Consider the following 17,074-nt stretch of genomic DNA (forward strand, 5'->3'; position numbering starts at 1 on the left):
AGAATCACCGACCATCGACCTGTCAGATTTCCATTTGCTTTGGTGACAAGCTACGAGGTGATATCCGTCTCTCAGCATTAAGAGCACTCTCGCTTCTAATTAGAGATTAATTGAGTCACAGTGCTACTAAGAGTCTTTAATGGTTGCTCGCTCTAAAAGGAAGTAACTCAAAATAGAGGGGGAATTATTCCGTTCATCTTATACTTGGCTGAATATAATTAGGTCATTTATAATTTTTTTTTAATTTCAATATTTCTGAACATTATGTTTATTTGAAAAAGAGAATGGGTTGTTAAGTCAGTTGGCCGCGAAGCGCCATCGGCGACGCACGCACCGCCATGTTTCGCGCGGTGTCCGTCGGTTGGAAACGCTACTGGTGGGGCACAGGTACGGAATTAGTAATCACGGCATCCGCAACAAATAAATTGAAATTTCCGATTTCGAGATTGCTTTATTAAAAAAATAAACATCATAATCGAAATATTTACTCGGTGAACATGTGCATTTAATTGCTTAACAGAGTATGGATGTTAAGTAATAAGTATATTATATTTACTAAGTGTTATAAAATATAAATGGTATCTTGGCTTTGTATTTGGCAGTAAGAAGTGTGTGTACTCCCGCTTTACCGGATGGCGGGTCGCACAACTATTTACGGTCGAGTTCGCTCAACTTCGCATTCGCTTCGGAAGTCTTCGGAACACGTGGATAGCCTTGACGGATGATACCGAAGCATGTTATGTATTTCGGCTTCTAAGTCGAATGTATAACAAAACAATGCCACAAGATAATCAGCACAAGCTTATCTCTATTTTTCATACACAATTATTCATTCACTGCAAAAATATCTAAGATATTATACGCGTAACATACAAGTACAAGATAAATTATTTATTGCAATTAAATAAAAAATGCAATTATAATGACATTAACTCATTTAAATGCAGACGGACGTGCTTGAGATAATATAATTCATATCTTATTAATAAATGCATCTGCATAGTTTATTCTAAATAAGAAACAACCGAATAAATTAGCATAACTAATTATAATTTTATCCGTTTAGTGTTTACAAATAAATAGGAATATATTATTTATAAAAGATAAATTGTCTGATATTCAAATGTTGTCGTGATTTAGGAAAAATACTAGTGAATAAATTTTTAAGGTCATAAAGCGAGGTCTTAACTTAAATGGTAGTCAAAAGTAGTTCTGTATGTATAAATACTTCCGTGTGTGTTTGTGTGTGTATATATATATATATATATATATATATATATATAACTTTTTAATGAAATGAAGTTACCTATACAACGAGCAACTACGAAGTAAATCAATGTAATTGTATTATTAATTTTATTATACTTCTAATTTTAATATGTATAAAACGACTTACTAAAATCTTTTTTTTTTTAATGTTGATATACAATGTAAATTTTTTAATGTACGTGCTTTCGAAAAAACCTTGTAATTTTTTAACAAATATTTCGTCTTTTAAGAAAATAACTGCTTAACATATTAATATTTTAAAATATATATAAATATTAAAAGTATTATGATCATAAGAAAATATCACAACAACACTTAAATCTAATACGATATTTCTGAATACGTGATAATAAAGAATATCTTCCTAGTTTATGCAAAGCAATAAATTTTTTGTACTAGTGCACTGGACACGTACCTACTCATTTAAGAAATATATACAATACTTAACATAAACCCAATATAATATGAGAGTTCGTTTACAATTGATACAATTTATTTAAAAAAGGGAACAATAAATAGTTTTAATTACCACTGAAACAAACCCCTAATTATTTAATCACTTACAGTTAGAGTTTATTGAAATTAATAATAAAATTCCATTTACTCGAACCAATGACGCAAATGTCTTACGTCGCGGTTAGTGGAGTCGGAACCTTCATAGTGACTTAATTGCTGTAAATTATTGCGTTACACGAACATGCTTCTCATTTTCATACTTCCAACGATTGTTTGTAACTTACAAAACACTGTTTACAATTAGTGACTGTTACACATACCTAGTATAGACTAGACAATGAAATGTTAAAGGAGAAAATTTATCTGTATGTTATTTTGTATGAAAATTGTCAAATGGTTCTTAAAGTAAATTTATATTTTATATAAGTAATTATTATACGTCATTGAATGCTATAACATGGTACATGGTCCGATGAGTTCAACAGACACATCGTATTGACCCCATTTTATTAGATATTAACTCTATCGTTTTAATGAAAGCGAACGGTATGATTCGTGATTGGAACATCGTTTCACAAGACTTATTGTGTACTGTTGAATGAATCGTTTGTATTATTATAAAATAAGAACTGTAATATATAGCAAAAAATCATAAAATGTCATTATTATTGATAATTAACAAGTAAAAATAAGAGCTAATCTAAAACAAGCTTCAAAGATTTCATGCAAACTGTCCCAACTTCGAACATTTCAAAAAGATTCCAGACAGTCCGTTACCAAAGTTGCGCCTTAGTTTTTTGTATTAATTCTTTAAGCTCGATATAAGAAATTTCTCATATTCATTTTAAGTCAGAGATTCGTCATTCCCATTTGTTATAGCGGTTTCAATTTGCTTCTATTAAACATTGATAGAAAACAAACATGCACATTAACACACGCACACATGTGTGTAGTCATGAAAACTATTTTTATACTTAGAATATTAAAGCTCTGACTTTAATTAACCACTTAGACCACAACTGTCTTTCTAGGGATCCTTGGTCGTTTAATTCTTCAAAACATTTTACAGCAGCACCCTAATTAAAGAATACGACATTGTTAAAAAGACTTCGTTTCTTTTTTCTAATTTTCATCTTGAACAAGATTCCAGATTTTTATACAACTTTCGACGTGATTTATACAACAATTTCGGTATAAAACCCAATGATATGGATATATCAATCAAAATTGAACTAAACTAAATAAAACTAATATCTTTCGGATTATACGCGTATTTTATTATTTTAAAAACTACATACTCCAGAAGTTTGATTAGTTTTATTTAAATGACTACTCGCGAAAGTATTAAATCTCATTATGTGAACTAAACTAATTAATTAAGATTCAAATAACGACCTTAATATATACGATCGCTTATTAGAAAATAAAAAAATATATATCATTACATTCATGTATTCAATGAGTGAAGCTAAATACAATTATATTTTTTATATATACGATATAATATGGAAATTTTATAATTTCTAGAAAAAAATCTCAACATCAACGTCACTATGGAGTATCAATTAACTAGTGGAAGCCCGTAGCGAATCGATAAACGCATCTCTTTATTGCAGCGGACAGCTTTTTATACACACAATATATATGCACATAATTATGGTTTATGCTTACATACACGGACTATTGATTTCTTTATGATTTACAATATGTTATAAAAATAAATGTAGATTATTTATAAAAAGTTTCATGTTTCATATACATCTTCATTAGATAGTGTTTTGACTATTTATGAGACCAAAATAGACTTGGGGGGAAATAGATTACATAATAAAACGTAAGTAATAAGAATAATTAATATGTGATGGAGGTGATAACTGGTATAATTAAAAAATCTTATTGTAAAATGTTCATACACATTTGTATATTACGTACTGTGTAAATTATTACAGGAAATTTCAATTTCAAACTTTTATTTTCATTCATATTAAATTGATCACAAAGTTAAAAATTCTGTTGTTCAAATCAGAGTTTGTTGGAAGTTAAGGAACTGAATTTTTAATCATGGTATTTAGGTCACGCCGTTAACGGCGCAAGTGCTTGTTTGATATAGAAAAAACCTGCATAAACTCGAGAGAAAAAGAATTTGGATTTATATTTCTACCCATATTCAGCCAATGGTACAATTCTCTATAAAATCTTCTCTCAAAAGCAACAATAATTTTTTATTGGTCCCGACATGCATTGTACTATTAAAATACTAGTACTTTTTCATCTTACAATAGCGACCAATTGAGAGAGATACTCGTAGTTTTAATATATTGTTTCGTAGTTACAATACAGATGTCTAATATTTATCAGGCATAACATATAACACGAGATAATGAGTTACAAATGACAAACACTAAGATTTATGTATGTTTGTAAATTATAAAAAACAATAATCTTAAATCATAAATTGTTGTATGAACTTATCACACATCAGAGGCCATATCAATGATAAAACGGTAAAATTAGTAAGAATTCCTATCGTCTGCATAAAAAGCGACAGTTTAGGAGCGTTCTATTCATAAAGAAAAACGTGTCAACTGTCGGTATTAAAGTGACTACCGGATCTAGCACTAATGGTACAGAAATTTACTTGATAACATACAAATGTTCGGGGGTCTCTGTTTTTGTTGTCCAACCCCTGACGTTAGGGTAACTGATAACTGTGAAACGATAACGACGAATAAATATATTTAAAAATATCGAATTTTAATATATATTTTTTTTATTATTTTCATTTTTTTTTTATCACCCATACATATAATATGAATTACAAAATGAACTTTTAACAACCTTATCAATGTTATAAGCGACATTCTTTTGGTATTGATAGATTTTTGTTGTCTTCTCACACAAAAACTGACTAGCCAATAGTTAAAACTTTATAGACAAATGATTTAGTTGGTAGTGAGACAATGGTAATATGTAATGGGGAAGTTCTTAACTAATTAAAAAAAGGGACATCATAGTTTGAAAAGTGTTTTAATAAATTTCATTTTTCGAAATCTGCTATACTTAGATCTTTAGTTCAGATTTGAATTGAAGCTAATAATATTATTATTATACTAAGAATTACACGTCTCAGTTATGATAACAAAATATGTGTATATAATACTTCAAATTCAAAATGGAATATTTCAGACATTCTAGAAATACTCTACTTGTGAAACACAAATCACGAAAATGTTCTCCAATATTATTTATTACAATATATTAAACCATTTCTGATAGTAGAAGTGATTGACCGGGCGTAAATTCAACCGTAATTCATATTAAATTTTTAGTTTAAATACATTAGGTACTCTTCAGATTGACCATAACAAATACAATTTTATATAATAAGGCAATTAAGACTGATGATATATGATCAGTCAGAAACATTGCTAATGAAACCTTTTTCAATTTCAATTTTAGAACTCTTTGGTAACCTAATATCATATATAACATACAGTTGTTATTTGTTTTTGAAAATTGGCGGCAAAATTAAAACTCTTTTTACACGTGAAAACGAACCTAGTGTAAGAAAATTTTACGTCAATGATTTTTTATGACTTTCGTTATGGGCTTACTCAACAACAAAGCTATATTAGGCTTCGATTAGCATTTCTTAAGAATGTCCATCTCTTGCCACAATAAAAATTGGTTTTACGAGTTTATAAGTGGACGTAGCAATATCAATGATGAACTGCGTGAGGGACGTCCTTAACAGCGACTACTGAAGATAACATCAGTACTGTGCGACGCATGATAGAGGAAGATAAGAGAGTGACCCATCAGTAGATACGGACAAGCCTAGGCATTGGTATGAGTCAAGTTCAAAAAATATTACATAAACATTTAAGTGTCAGGAAGCTTTGTACCAAATGGATTCCCCAATCTTTAACCGACGACAACCTTAACACCTTTGAATGGACTGGTGTCAAAAAATATTAGATAATTTCAACGGTGGTGAAATGCTATATTTGACATCGTCACGGGCGATGAAAGCTTGATATATTGCTACAAGCTCGAAACCAAAACCTAATCAGCTCAGTGGGTGTTTCCTGACGAGGATCGGTCAACAAAGATAAAGAAAGGAAAAGTCATTTGTGACGGTTGTGCTAGAAGATAGAAGAACAGTTACTACAGACTGGTATGTCAATCGTTATTTGACTGTAGTGTTGGGAAAAATCCGACAGAAGCGCGTTCGAAGCAGCATCCTCCTTCACCACGACAATGCTTCAGCGCACTCCGCAAAACGGACTGTTGAATATTTGACTATGGCAGGTGTCGAGATAATAAGTCATCCTCCATACAGTCCTGACCTGGTGCCCTGTGACTTTTATACATTTCCAAGAACTAAAGATAAAATTCGAGCTATTCGCTTTACCAGTCCTCAAGATGCGGTGAAAGCGGACAAAAATGCCATTGAAGAGACCTCTAAGGAAACATGGACACTGCTTTTCTCAGTGTTTCCATCAAATGCGACGAAAGAGAAGAAAGAGAAAGAAAAACAACAAAAGTATTGGCAATTTTCTACATTAAGCCGTTTATAATTTTCGTAACATTTTCAGTGTTACCGAGCCATATGCAGTATAAAACTATAAAATAAGTCATAGAATAAACAAACTATGATTATATTAATGAGATCTAAGACTTCTGCTGGCATTAAAATTTGTTTTAGTATTTAAATAAAACTTATATTTTCGGATTACTACGAGATGAGAATGATCTCATCGGCCCGTGGTCACGGTTGCTGCCGAGTAAAGTAACCGAAACGTCGGGTGTATGTAGTTCAAAATATTAAAAAAACGCGTTTTAATTCGAAAATATTAGTTTCATTTATAAGAAAATATTATTAAAATTTAATTTAACATTAATTAATTGCAAATATTTAAAAAAGTCTTTGTTGTATCCATAACATTTGTACGTGAAAAGCGTGATCTCAAATTAATTATCATCCACATAAACCTTATCTGTAATTTTAGTCTGGCTAGTAAATTTCATCTTTACAAATTTGATACAGAATCTTCCTACACGTATATAAGACTAACTCATGCCTTCGACTTCATCCACGTGGACTTTTGAATTGAGTTTAGAGACAAATTCATAATGCTTTTTTTGTCTGCGTCTCATGACTTTCTCACTAAATATAATCGAAGTAGCATACCTTTTGTGGATTATCAGAATAAATTAAATCCTATCTATTATAAGAATATCTGAGATACATTACTGGAATTATAAACGAAAGCAATTTAGAGGTGTTTGAGTGAAAAAGTCACAGTAATAAATCCATACATCCTCACAAAAAGTTATACATTTTCAATTGGCAAGCTTATTTCATACAGTATATTATTCAAGGATCCATTTAAGATCGTATCTTCACGTCTATTAAATTATTACGTTTAAATTGTGATTCCAATTTATTCTAAGTATAAAGTGAGGTTTACCATAATGGTTTTAAAATACACGTAACATCCAACATATAAAGACGTTACCACATAAATCCTAACGTTCATAACAATGAATGTGTTTTTTGTTATTTTAACAATCATAAAAATGTTTCATTACGTGAACGGAAACACATTGGTCGAGCAAAGTTCGAGTTTAAATCTTAAATCAGGTCTTTAATATCCAAATATTAAACTTCCTGATAAAGTTCTAAACGTGGTCTATTTTATAACTTTGGGTTATTTATTTTTTCTGACTTTTCCAGGTATTTTACCAGACAGGACTAATAGGATCGAAGATATTTATTTACGTTTTTATAATGGGTATGTATATCTATATTTATTTTAAAACCGACTAACGTTTATGTCAACGTATATTTACTTAATTTGAGCAGATATCATGTACTTATTATTACAAATAATTTCATTATTAAATGAGTGAATTTAATGAAAATAATTACTTTGCTACAGATGACTTTACTCATAATATTTTATTGTTTCAAAGTTAAAATATTTTAATATCATTGTGCTAAACCATCGGTAACAATGGAGATAGTATCAACCGGCAGTGTACATAGCATAGACAGACACAATGCCTTTTACAATAGTAAATAAACAAAAGCTATTTCTATAGAACCAACCGGTATTATAATTTAAATAAGACCTTTAAGGTCAAATTTTATTTATATTACTTTTGCGTGATAGATAGCAATAATTATTATTTTTCCTGTGACTTTCTTGCTACTTGGTTGAAGCTCTGTAAATAAAAAAAAAGTCTAAATTATTATCTAGGTGATTTAGATAAGTTTATAAGAATCAAATATATATTGGTCAACTTAACAAGATAAGTGCAAATCTAAAATCTACGTATATTATTCTTACAAAGACTTACAATTACTTACATTTTTACAAAGACTTTCTGCGTTTGTCAATAGATATATGTAATTTAAGTATATAACACAATTTGACGAATATTCTTTGATCATTCTATGTGTTTGTTATATGAAAGCATGTTTTTTAGATTTAGGTCTAGCTTATTATTTACCTTTTCCCGACTTTAAGATAACTTTGATTACGGGAAATTAACCATGTAGGTACTGTCATATAATTTTATTATATATTATATATCTTTATTACGATTATTTATTTTTATTACAGAAATACGCTGAATGAATACGTGGATCTGCCACTACACCAGGTCACCCGTTTGTTTGAAATAAAAGGTTTTGACAATGGTAACCCCACAGTACTTTACATTCACGGCTTCATAGAAACAGCTCAGCAAGAAAGCGTGCAGGTAACGGATTTATTTTTAATCTTTGCAATACTATTCACCATGCTACATAAATTTAAATTTTTGCTACATTATTCATCCATGAATTATGACACGTTTATAAAAAGGCTTAACAGCAACTGGTTGTATTAAAAATCAGTATGTATCAATATAAATAACTATAAATTGTGTTGATTCCGCACATCGCTATTATAAAACGAAAAATAAAAAAAAAATCGAAAAAACAAAACCGCTATTAAATATGAAACAATAACAATAATGACAACCCAATAACTCCTGCATAAAATTAATTTTAATTTCAATTAAGAACATGTTACGGAAATAAAATCGTTCAAGGCTATTTGATTTAAATATTCGGAACTTTAAAAATAAAATAAAACGATTTTTTATAAACATAATAAAGCAAAATTAGCTAAAGCTCAGAATGAAAGACGTAGAACAAAATTAAAAAAAAAAAACTACTTAAAATTATGGCGTGTTCTACTCTCATATAAGTCAGCGACCCAATTTATTGAATACTAATTTCTTTTGAACCACAAGCATTAGTTAGTCATAAAAGATTATATCATGAAATATATAGGTAATTGTTTTTCAATCAGCTAATGATGTCACGAACCCCATTTTATGTCAATATTTCGCTGAAAAACTAGACACCATTATTGTAAAATTTAAATATATTTTCAGCGGTTTTGATCATTTTTGGTATTTTTTTTATTTTAAAGCCATGGCTCATGCAAGTTTATTTAAAAGATATTCTATTTATTTAATCCTTGACGGGTCCATAATTAGGATAACAGGTAGCTAATAATAAACAGCTTTTTTGTCATTGACTTGGACATTACATTTATTAAAATTGATTCGGATGAGTTGTAAAAGCAATTAAAATATTGTTTCTTTAAAGTGAAAATGTTTTTTGATGAACTAACCATATTAACTTGAAACTTATGGACAAGAAACAATCAAAATCAATCATATCAAGTACCTTTTTGTTGATTGGATGTAGCGAGTCAAATTTTAAACTTATTTGAGGTACCAGAACCAAAAAAACGATACATAATAAAAATACTTTAAGTAAAACCATGGCGCATATTCGGTTTAAGTTATAGAGTTATGGAGGTAACCATAAACACGCTTTCATATTAAGAATATAAATATTTTTTTGCTTAATGTTTCGCTTACACTTGTTAACGAGTGAACATTATGAGAAATCACGATGTATTCGGCTTTGCTGCAAAATAGTAATTAAAAGTTTTGATCAGGAAAGATGCGCTCTAATTGTTAAACATATGAATAACCCGTTCAAATTATATCAAAAAATAGAAAATAACAATAAATCCAGCTGAAAATTTACTATATTCTTCAAACCCACCATTATACATAAAAACTAAAAATTCCTTATTGATATACCTAAAAAAAAATGTCCCACTCAAAGACCGGAACAGATTAAAAAACGGCACAATTATTACAGCCTTGGATGTCTAAACCGACAGGACTAAAACATACAATTTAATTCCAAACGACTTTCTTAAGTAGGGGTTTTGTCATGGTCACAATGCTTGCTAAGAAGGGTACGTCCCAAGATTTATGTAGTTTTATAAAAAAAGACAAAGAAAAAACCTTATGCCCACCACATAATAAAACTAATAATATTCAAGGTAATTTTCAAGAATAATTTTCAAAATAAAAAACGAGTATAATTTTGTTTTTGCAACATAACATGATACGTGCTAACGTTATAACGAGTATATGTCATGATTCCATTCAAGACATAACCTTCTGAGAAATAATTCAAGCATAATATTTCATTCTCTTACTCATAATATAAAGTTATTAAATATTAATGTCAAATAAAAAATCAAGTTAGTGATTTTAAAATGTTATTAATAACATTATAAATAATAACATAAAATCGTATTGACTAAATCGATTTTAATATGGTGATATTTCGAATGTTATTAAATCGATACATATTCATTCTAGATACAGCCCTATCAATGATAATTCGAATAAGTACCTGTTAAAATTAATTTCTAAAAATGTTATTTATTAAAAAAAATACTATACACGTGTATAGATTAATATGTATTTATTGTTTCAAAACTTGCCATAATGGACTTTAAACTAACCTTCCTATGACCAGTTTGACAGATAGAATATTCAGATAGCCTTATTAAAAAAAATAAGGTCAGAAACAGATTATTATAAGAGTAATTATCCTCGCAATAATAACATATTATGTCTGTTATAATGTTATTAATTTTATTTGCAAATTAATATACACATTAACTTCACCGGCGATTTAAATATTACTAAGACTTAGCTTAAACTAGTAAACAAATTTTCCATATATTTTTTATGTATATTTTAAGTATGCTAAACGGACAGATGGTAAATGGAACCTGTTGTGTTGTTCCCGGTGTGCAGTAACCTTAGGGGATGTGACATGAAATGGCAAGGGGGATTAGGGCTCCTACAATAGGTACCATTTGTAATAGCAATTTTATGCCTACCAACTATAAGGGGTAGTACTTATCTGGTTGAACCACCCAAATACCAGAGGTCTATATATCTAGCTAGAATAATAATGACATACATACGACATCATACACCGAATAAACATTTAATCATGTTATTTTACCTTCTTTCACGCCAACCCAATTACGCATATGATTAAGATCATACCGTACTGATGTTATAAAATACATTTTTACCATACTATAATAACATGTTGACGACTTAATGATTACAATTTACAGAAAAACGAGCACGTTTATATTTAATGATAGGGAAAATTTTAAAAAATTGTACAATCATACAATTTTCCCCAGGTCATGGTAAACTCGTATTTAGAAGCACGACCAGACGTTAACGTGATTCTATTGGACTGGTCTAACATGGCTCATGGTTCATATTTACTTAATGCTGCTAGAAATACCAAAAAGGTAACATATAATGCATAGAACATAATATTAATTCAATACAATTGTAATCTTACGAATGTCGTATTCTGTAGGTTGGAGTAGCGGTAGCAGCACAATTGAATAGGTTAATCGAAACAGGGCTGGTATTAGAAAAATTACAAATCATTGGACACTCTCTGGGCAGCCACGTTGCCGGTTACTTGTCGAGGGAACTCAAAAACAAATATAACAAAACCATTAAAAGGTAAAATTCTATATCTTTTAAGATTTAGTAACAAAAAATATAATTCACAGTAATATGTTAGTAGTTAGTAAGTTGGCAATACTTTCATTCAAAACATCATATAGAAAATTAAACAAAAATTTTATAACTTTTTTATTATTAAAATAACCCGTTATTTTATTACTTTTTATAGATTGACAGCGTTGGATCCGGCATTCCCAGCATTCTATCCTGACGGCGTAGTTATGGAACACGTCACAGACAAAGACGCGGAGTTCGTAGACGTTATACACACGGACGCTGGAGGCTACGGCGCACCGGTCAGAACTGGAACAGCTGACTTCTGGCCAAATGGCGGGAAAAGTGTACAACCGGGGTGCCCTCGATTCGCACCAATACCCCTGTCAGACGACAGTATGTATAGATATTTATAGACCGTTTGTAACTCTGTTTGCGAATCCCTATATATATTTTATGAATTACGCAAGAATAATTTTTCTGTTTATTTAATGTTAATTCTAATCTATCTATCTAATTCTAACGTTAATCCTTCAATTTCTTGTTAAGTCTTTGAACCTTCATCCATAAAACCGTATATATTATTCTATTACGTAAGAGAATACAACATCATTGAAAGCCTTCATACATTGTAAAACCTTATCAAGTAATTTAGTTTATATGTTTACAAAATATTAAATCAGTTAGTATTAAATTTTAGATTTATGCAGCCATTGGAGGTCGTGGCAGTTCTACGCTGAATCCATAAGAAACCCGGAGGCCTTTGCAGCCTCGCCCGCTGATTCCTACCATAAATTCAGAGAAAACCCTTCCCCTGAAGTTGGTATGGTGTATATGGGAGCTAACTGTGATACTAGGTGATAAAAGAACTTCTACCTTATATTCTACAGTATAAAGTGCAGTTTTCCTTATAAATAGTAATTATATAAACATTATCTTATTTTTTTTATGTTAGAAATTAAATATAAGCGAAAATAGTGACTAATAGTCAGTATCTAAATCTGATCACAAGCTTCTTAGAATCTTCTAAACAAGACAATTTTTTACATTTAAAAATAAAAATATTTTATTATTTAAAATTATTAAATATACATTTATTTTAACTGATATCTTTTAGTTATTTAATAAATATAATCAATTATTTCGTTTCAGTGCTCAAGGTTCTTATTATCTGACTACAAACGCTGAACCTCCGTTCGGAAAAGGTATTGACGGAATTTATTCTAAGAATAAAAATTCAAAGGGTAAAAAATTATAAGTCGTAATAAAACGCTACTGTGGCTATAACAAATTTAATAGACAACTTGAAAAGTCACAATTATTCCAAATCATAGAAATAAATACAGAAAATAAAATATTATGAGATATTGTTTAGCAAAACAAGATTTAAAAAAATAATATTATAATTGTTAGTACCGAATTGTTCTGTGAGGTTTATTATTGTATAAATTCATGTAAAGAATTATAGTGATATTTATATTAAGATATTAAATGTATACGTACAATTTAAGATTTCATGTAATTTGAAGTCATTTTGTATGCTGAAATCTCGAAATTAGATAATACGTTAGGCTGTAAATAATAAATCACTTACGTAACTTCACAATATTGTAATATATATGTCACAAACGATGTATGTCATAGTAGGCAATTAAATAGATTGTGTTCAACTTATTATAATGTACTTAATGTTACGGGTACAAAAGAAATATTATCTGTGGTCGAATCATTGACATGTTGACTTAATTAATTTTTTTTCCTTTAAATTTAATCTGTGGTTTCATTCACATGACGTAATTCTTTATATTATCGATAAAAGCTCTTAAATTGTCCCGGAGCAATACAGAAATTAATTCGATAAAATATTACACTTGCTTTATAAATTATGAATGTCATTTCATTGATATACTTATTTTATAAACGTAATAGATTATGAAAAAAAATGCACACTTTCTTCACAACGAACAACACTAGACATTGGTGTAATAGAAATAAATGTATCAAGGGTACCAGCCTTTATTATTTAGTTTTTTATCATAACCATGAAATAAAACTAACTCACATAACAAAATGTAAATACTAAACCAAATTCAATTTCATATAATTACAAGATTAGAAATAATAATAATAAAAATATAAGAACATGGATCTTTGTTTATTATGAGCTTTTAAGACATTTTCTATCAATAGAAACAATCAAGGTACTATTAGTGCTTCATAAACTACGACTTAAACATTCAAGGTCGCTCCAACATCGGCGGTCGAATTAATATCGGCCCATCCTACGAGATCGTTTGGTACATTTTCAAAATCGTCAATCTTAAATAAATTATACTTTCTTCTTAATTGCTCTGTGTACCAATACAAGAAGAATATCATTGTTCCAGTCAATAGAAACCTGAAATGTATCAATTATAACGTATAAATCTTATTTATTTGAATATTATGAATCTTATCAAGCAATTAAAGCTGACTTATAGTGCGAGTAACGATTCACTACGTCACTTATTCATTTCAGATCTAATATCAGATATGAAGACATACCAGAGACAGGTGTTTATTCTGTGTACTGTATAAAGTCCGTGTGAAACCCAGTCGGTGTCAAATTCATTGACTGGTTAACTGAGGAATTATTACAGCTTTGTGTAGTAGCGTGATAAATTTCAGTTACAAATTTTATCGTCCAAAATACAGAAAAGGCGATAGCTGCCACAATAAGTACACTGGAAATCAAAATAAACTTGACGTGCACTTAATTAAGATAAGTAGATCAAAATATAGTGCAATATAATAGATATTAATTCGATAAAATATACTTACAGTCCCGCCGACATGTTGCTTACTCAAGGTTCAGAATGGAAGCTATGTATCACATGTGAAATTTTGAATATATTCTTAATGATTTTGCTATAAACTATACCTAGACGATAATCACTCCGCGACAATCAGTGCAGTAATGAATAAAGATCATTATTTAACAAATAAACATTCATTGTTAAAATAGAATTGCGTGATCGAATCAATAGGTATTGTGAGAACTCTAATATCTTTTTGACATCGTCATTTCAACCGGCACGTAGGTAAGAAATTCATCAATTGAATCATGAATTATATTTTTAACCTGCCCGTCTCAATGTTCTTTCTTTCCATACACGAAAATTTATATTGAAATTGACATGACCTTACTTTATAATTTCTAAGACATCACTTTAAACAGTAGCTATACTTAATAGTTTAACTCTTCTGCCAAAGTATATACAATTAAATTTCCCACGTTTTCTAAAACAACTATATATAGAGATGTGGGTTCGGGAAAGGTGTCGGTAAAATATTGCTTATTTTTTTTCGGTTTTCAGTTTCATTGAACTCGTCAAATAAAGTTCGTTTCGTAGCTTGTTAACTTAATTAATAAGTATAAATTTGGACCTTTGAAAACCTTTTTTACCTCAAGGATATAACAACTTGTCTAAAGTGCCCAGAATATGGAATCAATGAAAATACCCAATATTATTAGTATACACCGAAAGCTATAAATTTCGAAGGAAATAAGTAATTATAATAGATTTTTTTTATTATTTCTTTGAATTTTTCATTTTCGATTTGGCTAAAACATTATTCAGACTATTTTAGAGATATCGAAGACGTCGATAGGAGTAATAAGTAGGGATTAGCTATACACTTACATATATTTGTTTTGCTTTAGAAAGTACAGAGAGAAATATTGACATCTTTGAATTGTTGTTATTCTTAGTGAGAAATTATCAATTATTTTTATGAATATGTTAGTCGTGGTAATTTAGATATACCAAAAAAAGGGGGATTTAAAAAACCTCCAAATAATTTAAAATAATAAGAAACATATTTCTGCTGATTCCCAAAATTATGTTTATATCCAAGCAGACAACGAAGCGTAATAGCCTATTAGAGCCCATGAACCCCAGACCTTATTTCGTCATTTAATAAATGCTGAAAGTTTGTCAACACAGGTAAAAACGTTGGCCCAAGTTTGGATTGCAGTGGCTTTGGCTGATAAACGGTAGAAAAGGTTTATAACATACAGATCTGATTTCGTCAAATTATAAAGAGCTATATTATCCTATTACCTTCAGAATATTATTAAAAATCACCTTATTTATTGCCAAACACTTAACACAGTGGACACCCCTTTCCAGATACCCTTAATGTTAAATAAGTTCTTATAATTTTACTCACGTTATAGTATCAGAGCTGCTTTTTATACATGATATTTGAGTAATGAGTGGATGATGTTTACTCAGTAACCAGACATTTTTAACAGTTTTAACCCCTTGCCAGACAAGAGTCTATGGTAGCTAGAGGACTATCTATAATATGTCTATAAAATAATAGATATTTTAGATGTCTCTAATAGTCTTCTTTGGTAAACAATAAAATGAATAATAAATAAAATAAAATCGACTAGAGATAGCATTTTTTTAATAAAGTAAAGCTTAACTACTAAACAATCTCTATTTTTTTATTGTTTTAAAAACATTTACCTCTTTGTAATTAGTTTTTTGATACTCAAAACATGAAGATACACATTAAATATTTATTGTTTTTTTTTCCATGGGGGACTTTTTTTGTTAATTTTAAATAAATTTTTAATATTATGAGCATAATAAATAACTAATGGCCATAAAAAGGGTTTGGTTTGGTACAACATTTTACTGGATGGTCCCATAAGTCCTTTGAACTGAAAATAAAATAAAAAAACAAACTGTACAATATGAAATTTTTATTTATGGCTTAGTAATTCACATTAAAAGTTAATAATTAAAAAAAAATTACTTAACATAAATGTGGTCCATTTCATTCTTAGCAATCCTGTAAACGATGACTAAAATTTTCAATCACTACACGACAAATACGCTCTGACATTCTTGACATTTCTCGCCGGATATTTTCCTTTAGTTCAACAATTGATTGCGGATTTGTTTCCTAGACTTTAGACTTAAAATAACCCCATAAAAAATTTCATTAAAATCAAATCTGGGTTACGTAGTGGCCACAAAAAGTCTCCTCTTCGAGATATCACTTTGTTACAGAAAAGTTGACGGACGAAAAAGCGGTGTTAGAAGTGTTGGCAGTTGTGCCATCTTGTTGAAACCATGTGTCCGAGTATTGAAACTTCAAAAATTCTACAACTCTGGTTTAAAAACATCCTCGACCATTGCCACTGTGAAATAACAGTAACTGCACGACTATGTTCGTTCTCAAAAAAGTATGAGTCTATGATGCCATGCGCTGACATAGCCGCCCAAAAAGTGACTTTAGGGTTATATAAGGGCCTCTGCTGTTCGCAATGTGGGTTTTAAGCTAATTCAGTAGCGATAATTTTGCCTGTTGACATTGCTTTAGACTTGAAAGCGAGCCTAATCAGAAAATAGCACTTTGTCAA

The 17,074-nt window shown here is 29.6% G+C and overlaps 1 protein-coding gene and 1 long non-coding RNA gene across 3 annotated transcripts; one reads left to right on the forward strand and one right to left on the reverse strand.

Moving 5' to 3' along the window:
- The first annotated feature begins 251 nt into the window (after positions 1–251).
- Positions 252–13,674, forward strand: LOC116768474 (inactive pancreatic lipase-related protein 1-like). Of its 2 annotated transcripts, none has more exons than XM_061524936.1 (8): positions 252–387; positions 7,466–7,523; positions 8,358–8,496; positions 11,322–11,435; positions 11,507–11,658; positions 11,831–12,051; positions 12,356–12,512; positions 12,808–13,674. In XM_061524936.1, the coding sequence occupies exons 1-8, from the start codon at positions 339–341 to the stop codon at positions 12,911–12,913; spliced, it is 996 nt and encodes a 331-aa protein (XP_061380920.1). In that variant the 5' UTR covers positions 252–338; the 3' UTR covers positions 12,914–13,674. The 2 variants fall into 2 exon arrangements, with proteins under 2 accessions (XP_061380920.1, XP_061380918.1); XM_061524934.1 differs by lacking the exon at positions 252–387 and adding an exon at positions 7,224–7,372.
- LOC116768552 (uncharacterized) lies at positions 13,513–15,329 on the reverse strand. Its single transcript, XR_004353378.2, has 3 exons — positions 14,476–15,329; positions 14,200–14,378; positions 13,513–14,053 (listed from the first exon to the last, which is right to left on the reverse strand). It is a non-coding gene; the product is annotated as an uncharacterized LOC116768552 (long non-coding RNA).
- Positions 15,330–17,074: the final 1,745 nt, after the last annotated feature.

This window comes from Danaus plexippus, chromosome 4 (assembly GCF_018135715.1).
Source record: "Danaus plexippus chromosome 4, MEX_DaPlex, whole genome shotgun sequence".
Taxonomy (NCBI): domain Eukaryota; kingdom Metazoa; phylum Arthropoda; class Insecta; order Lepidoptera; family Nymphalidae; genus Danaus; species Danaus plexippus.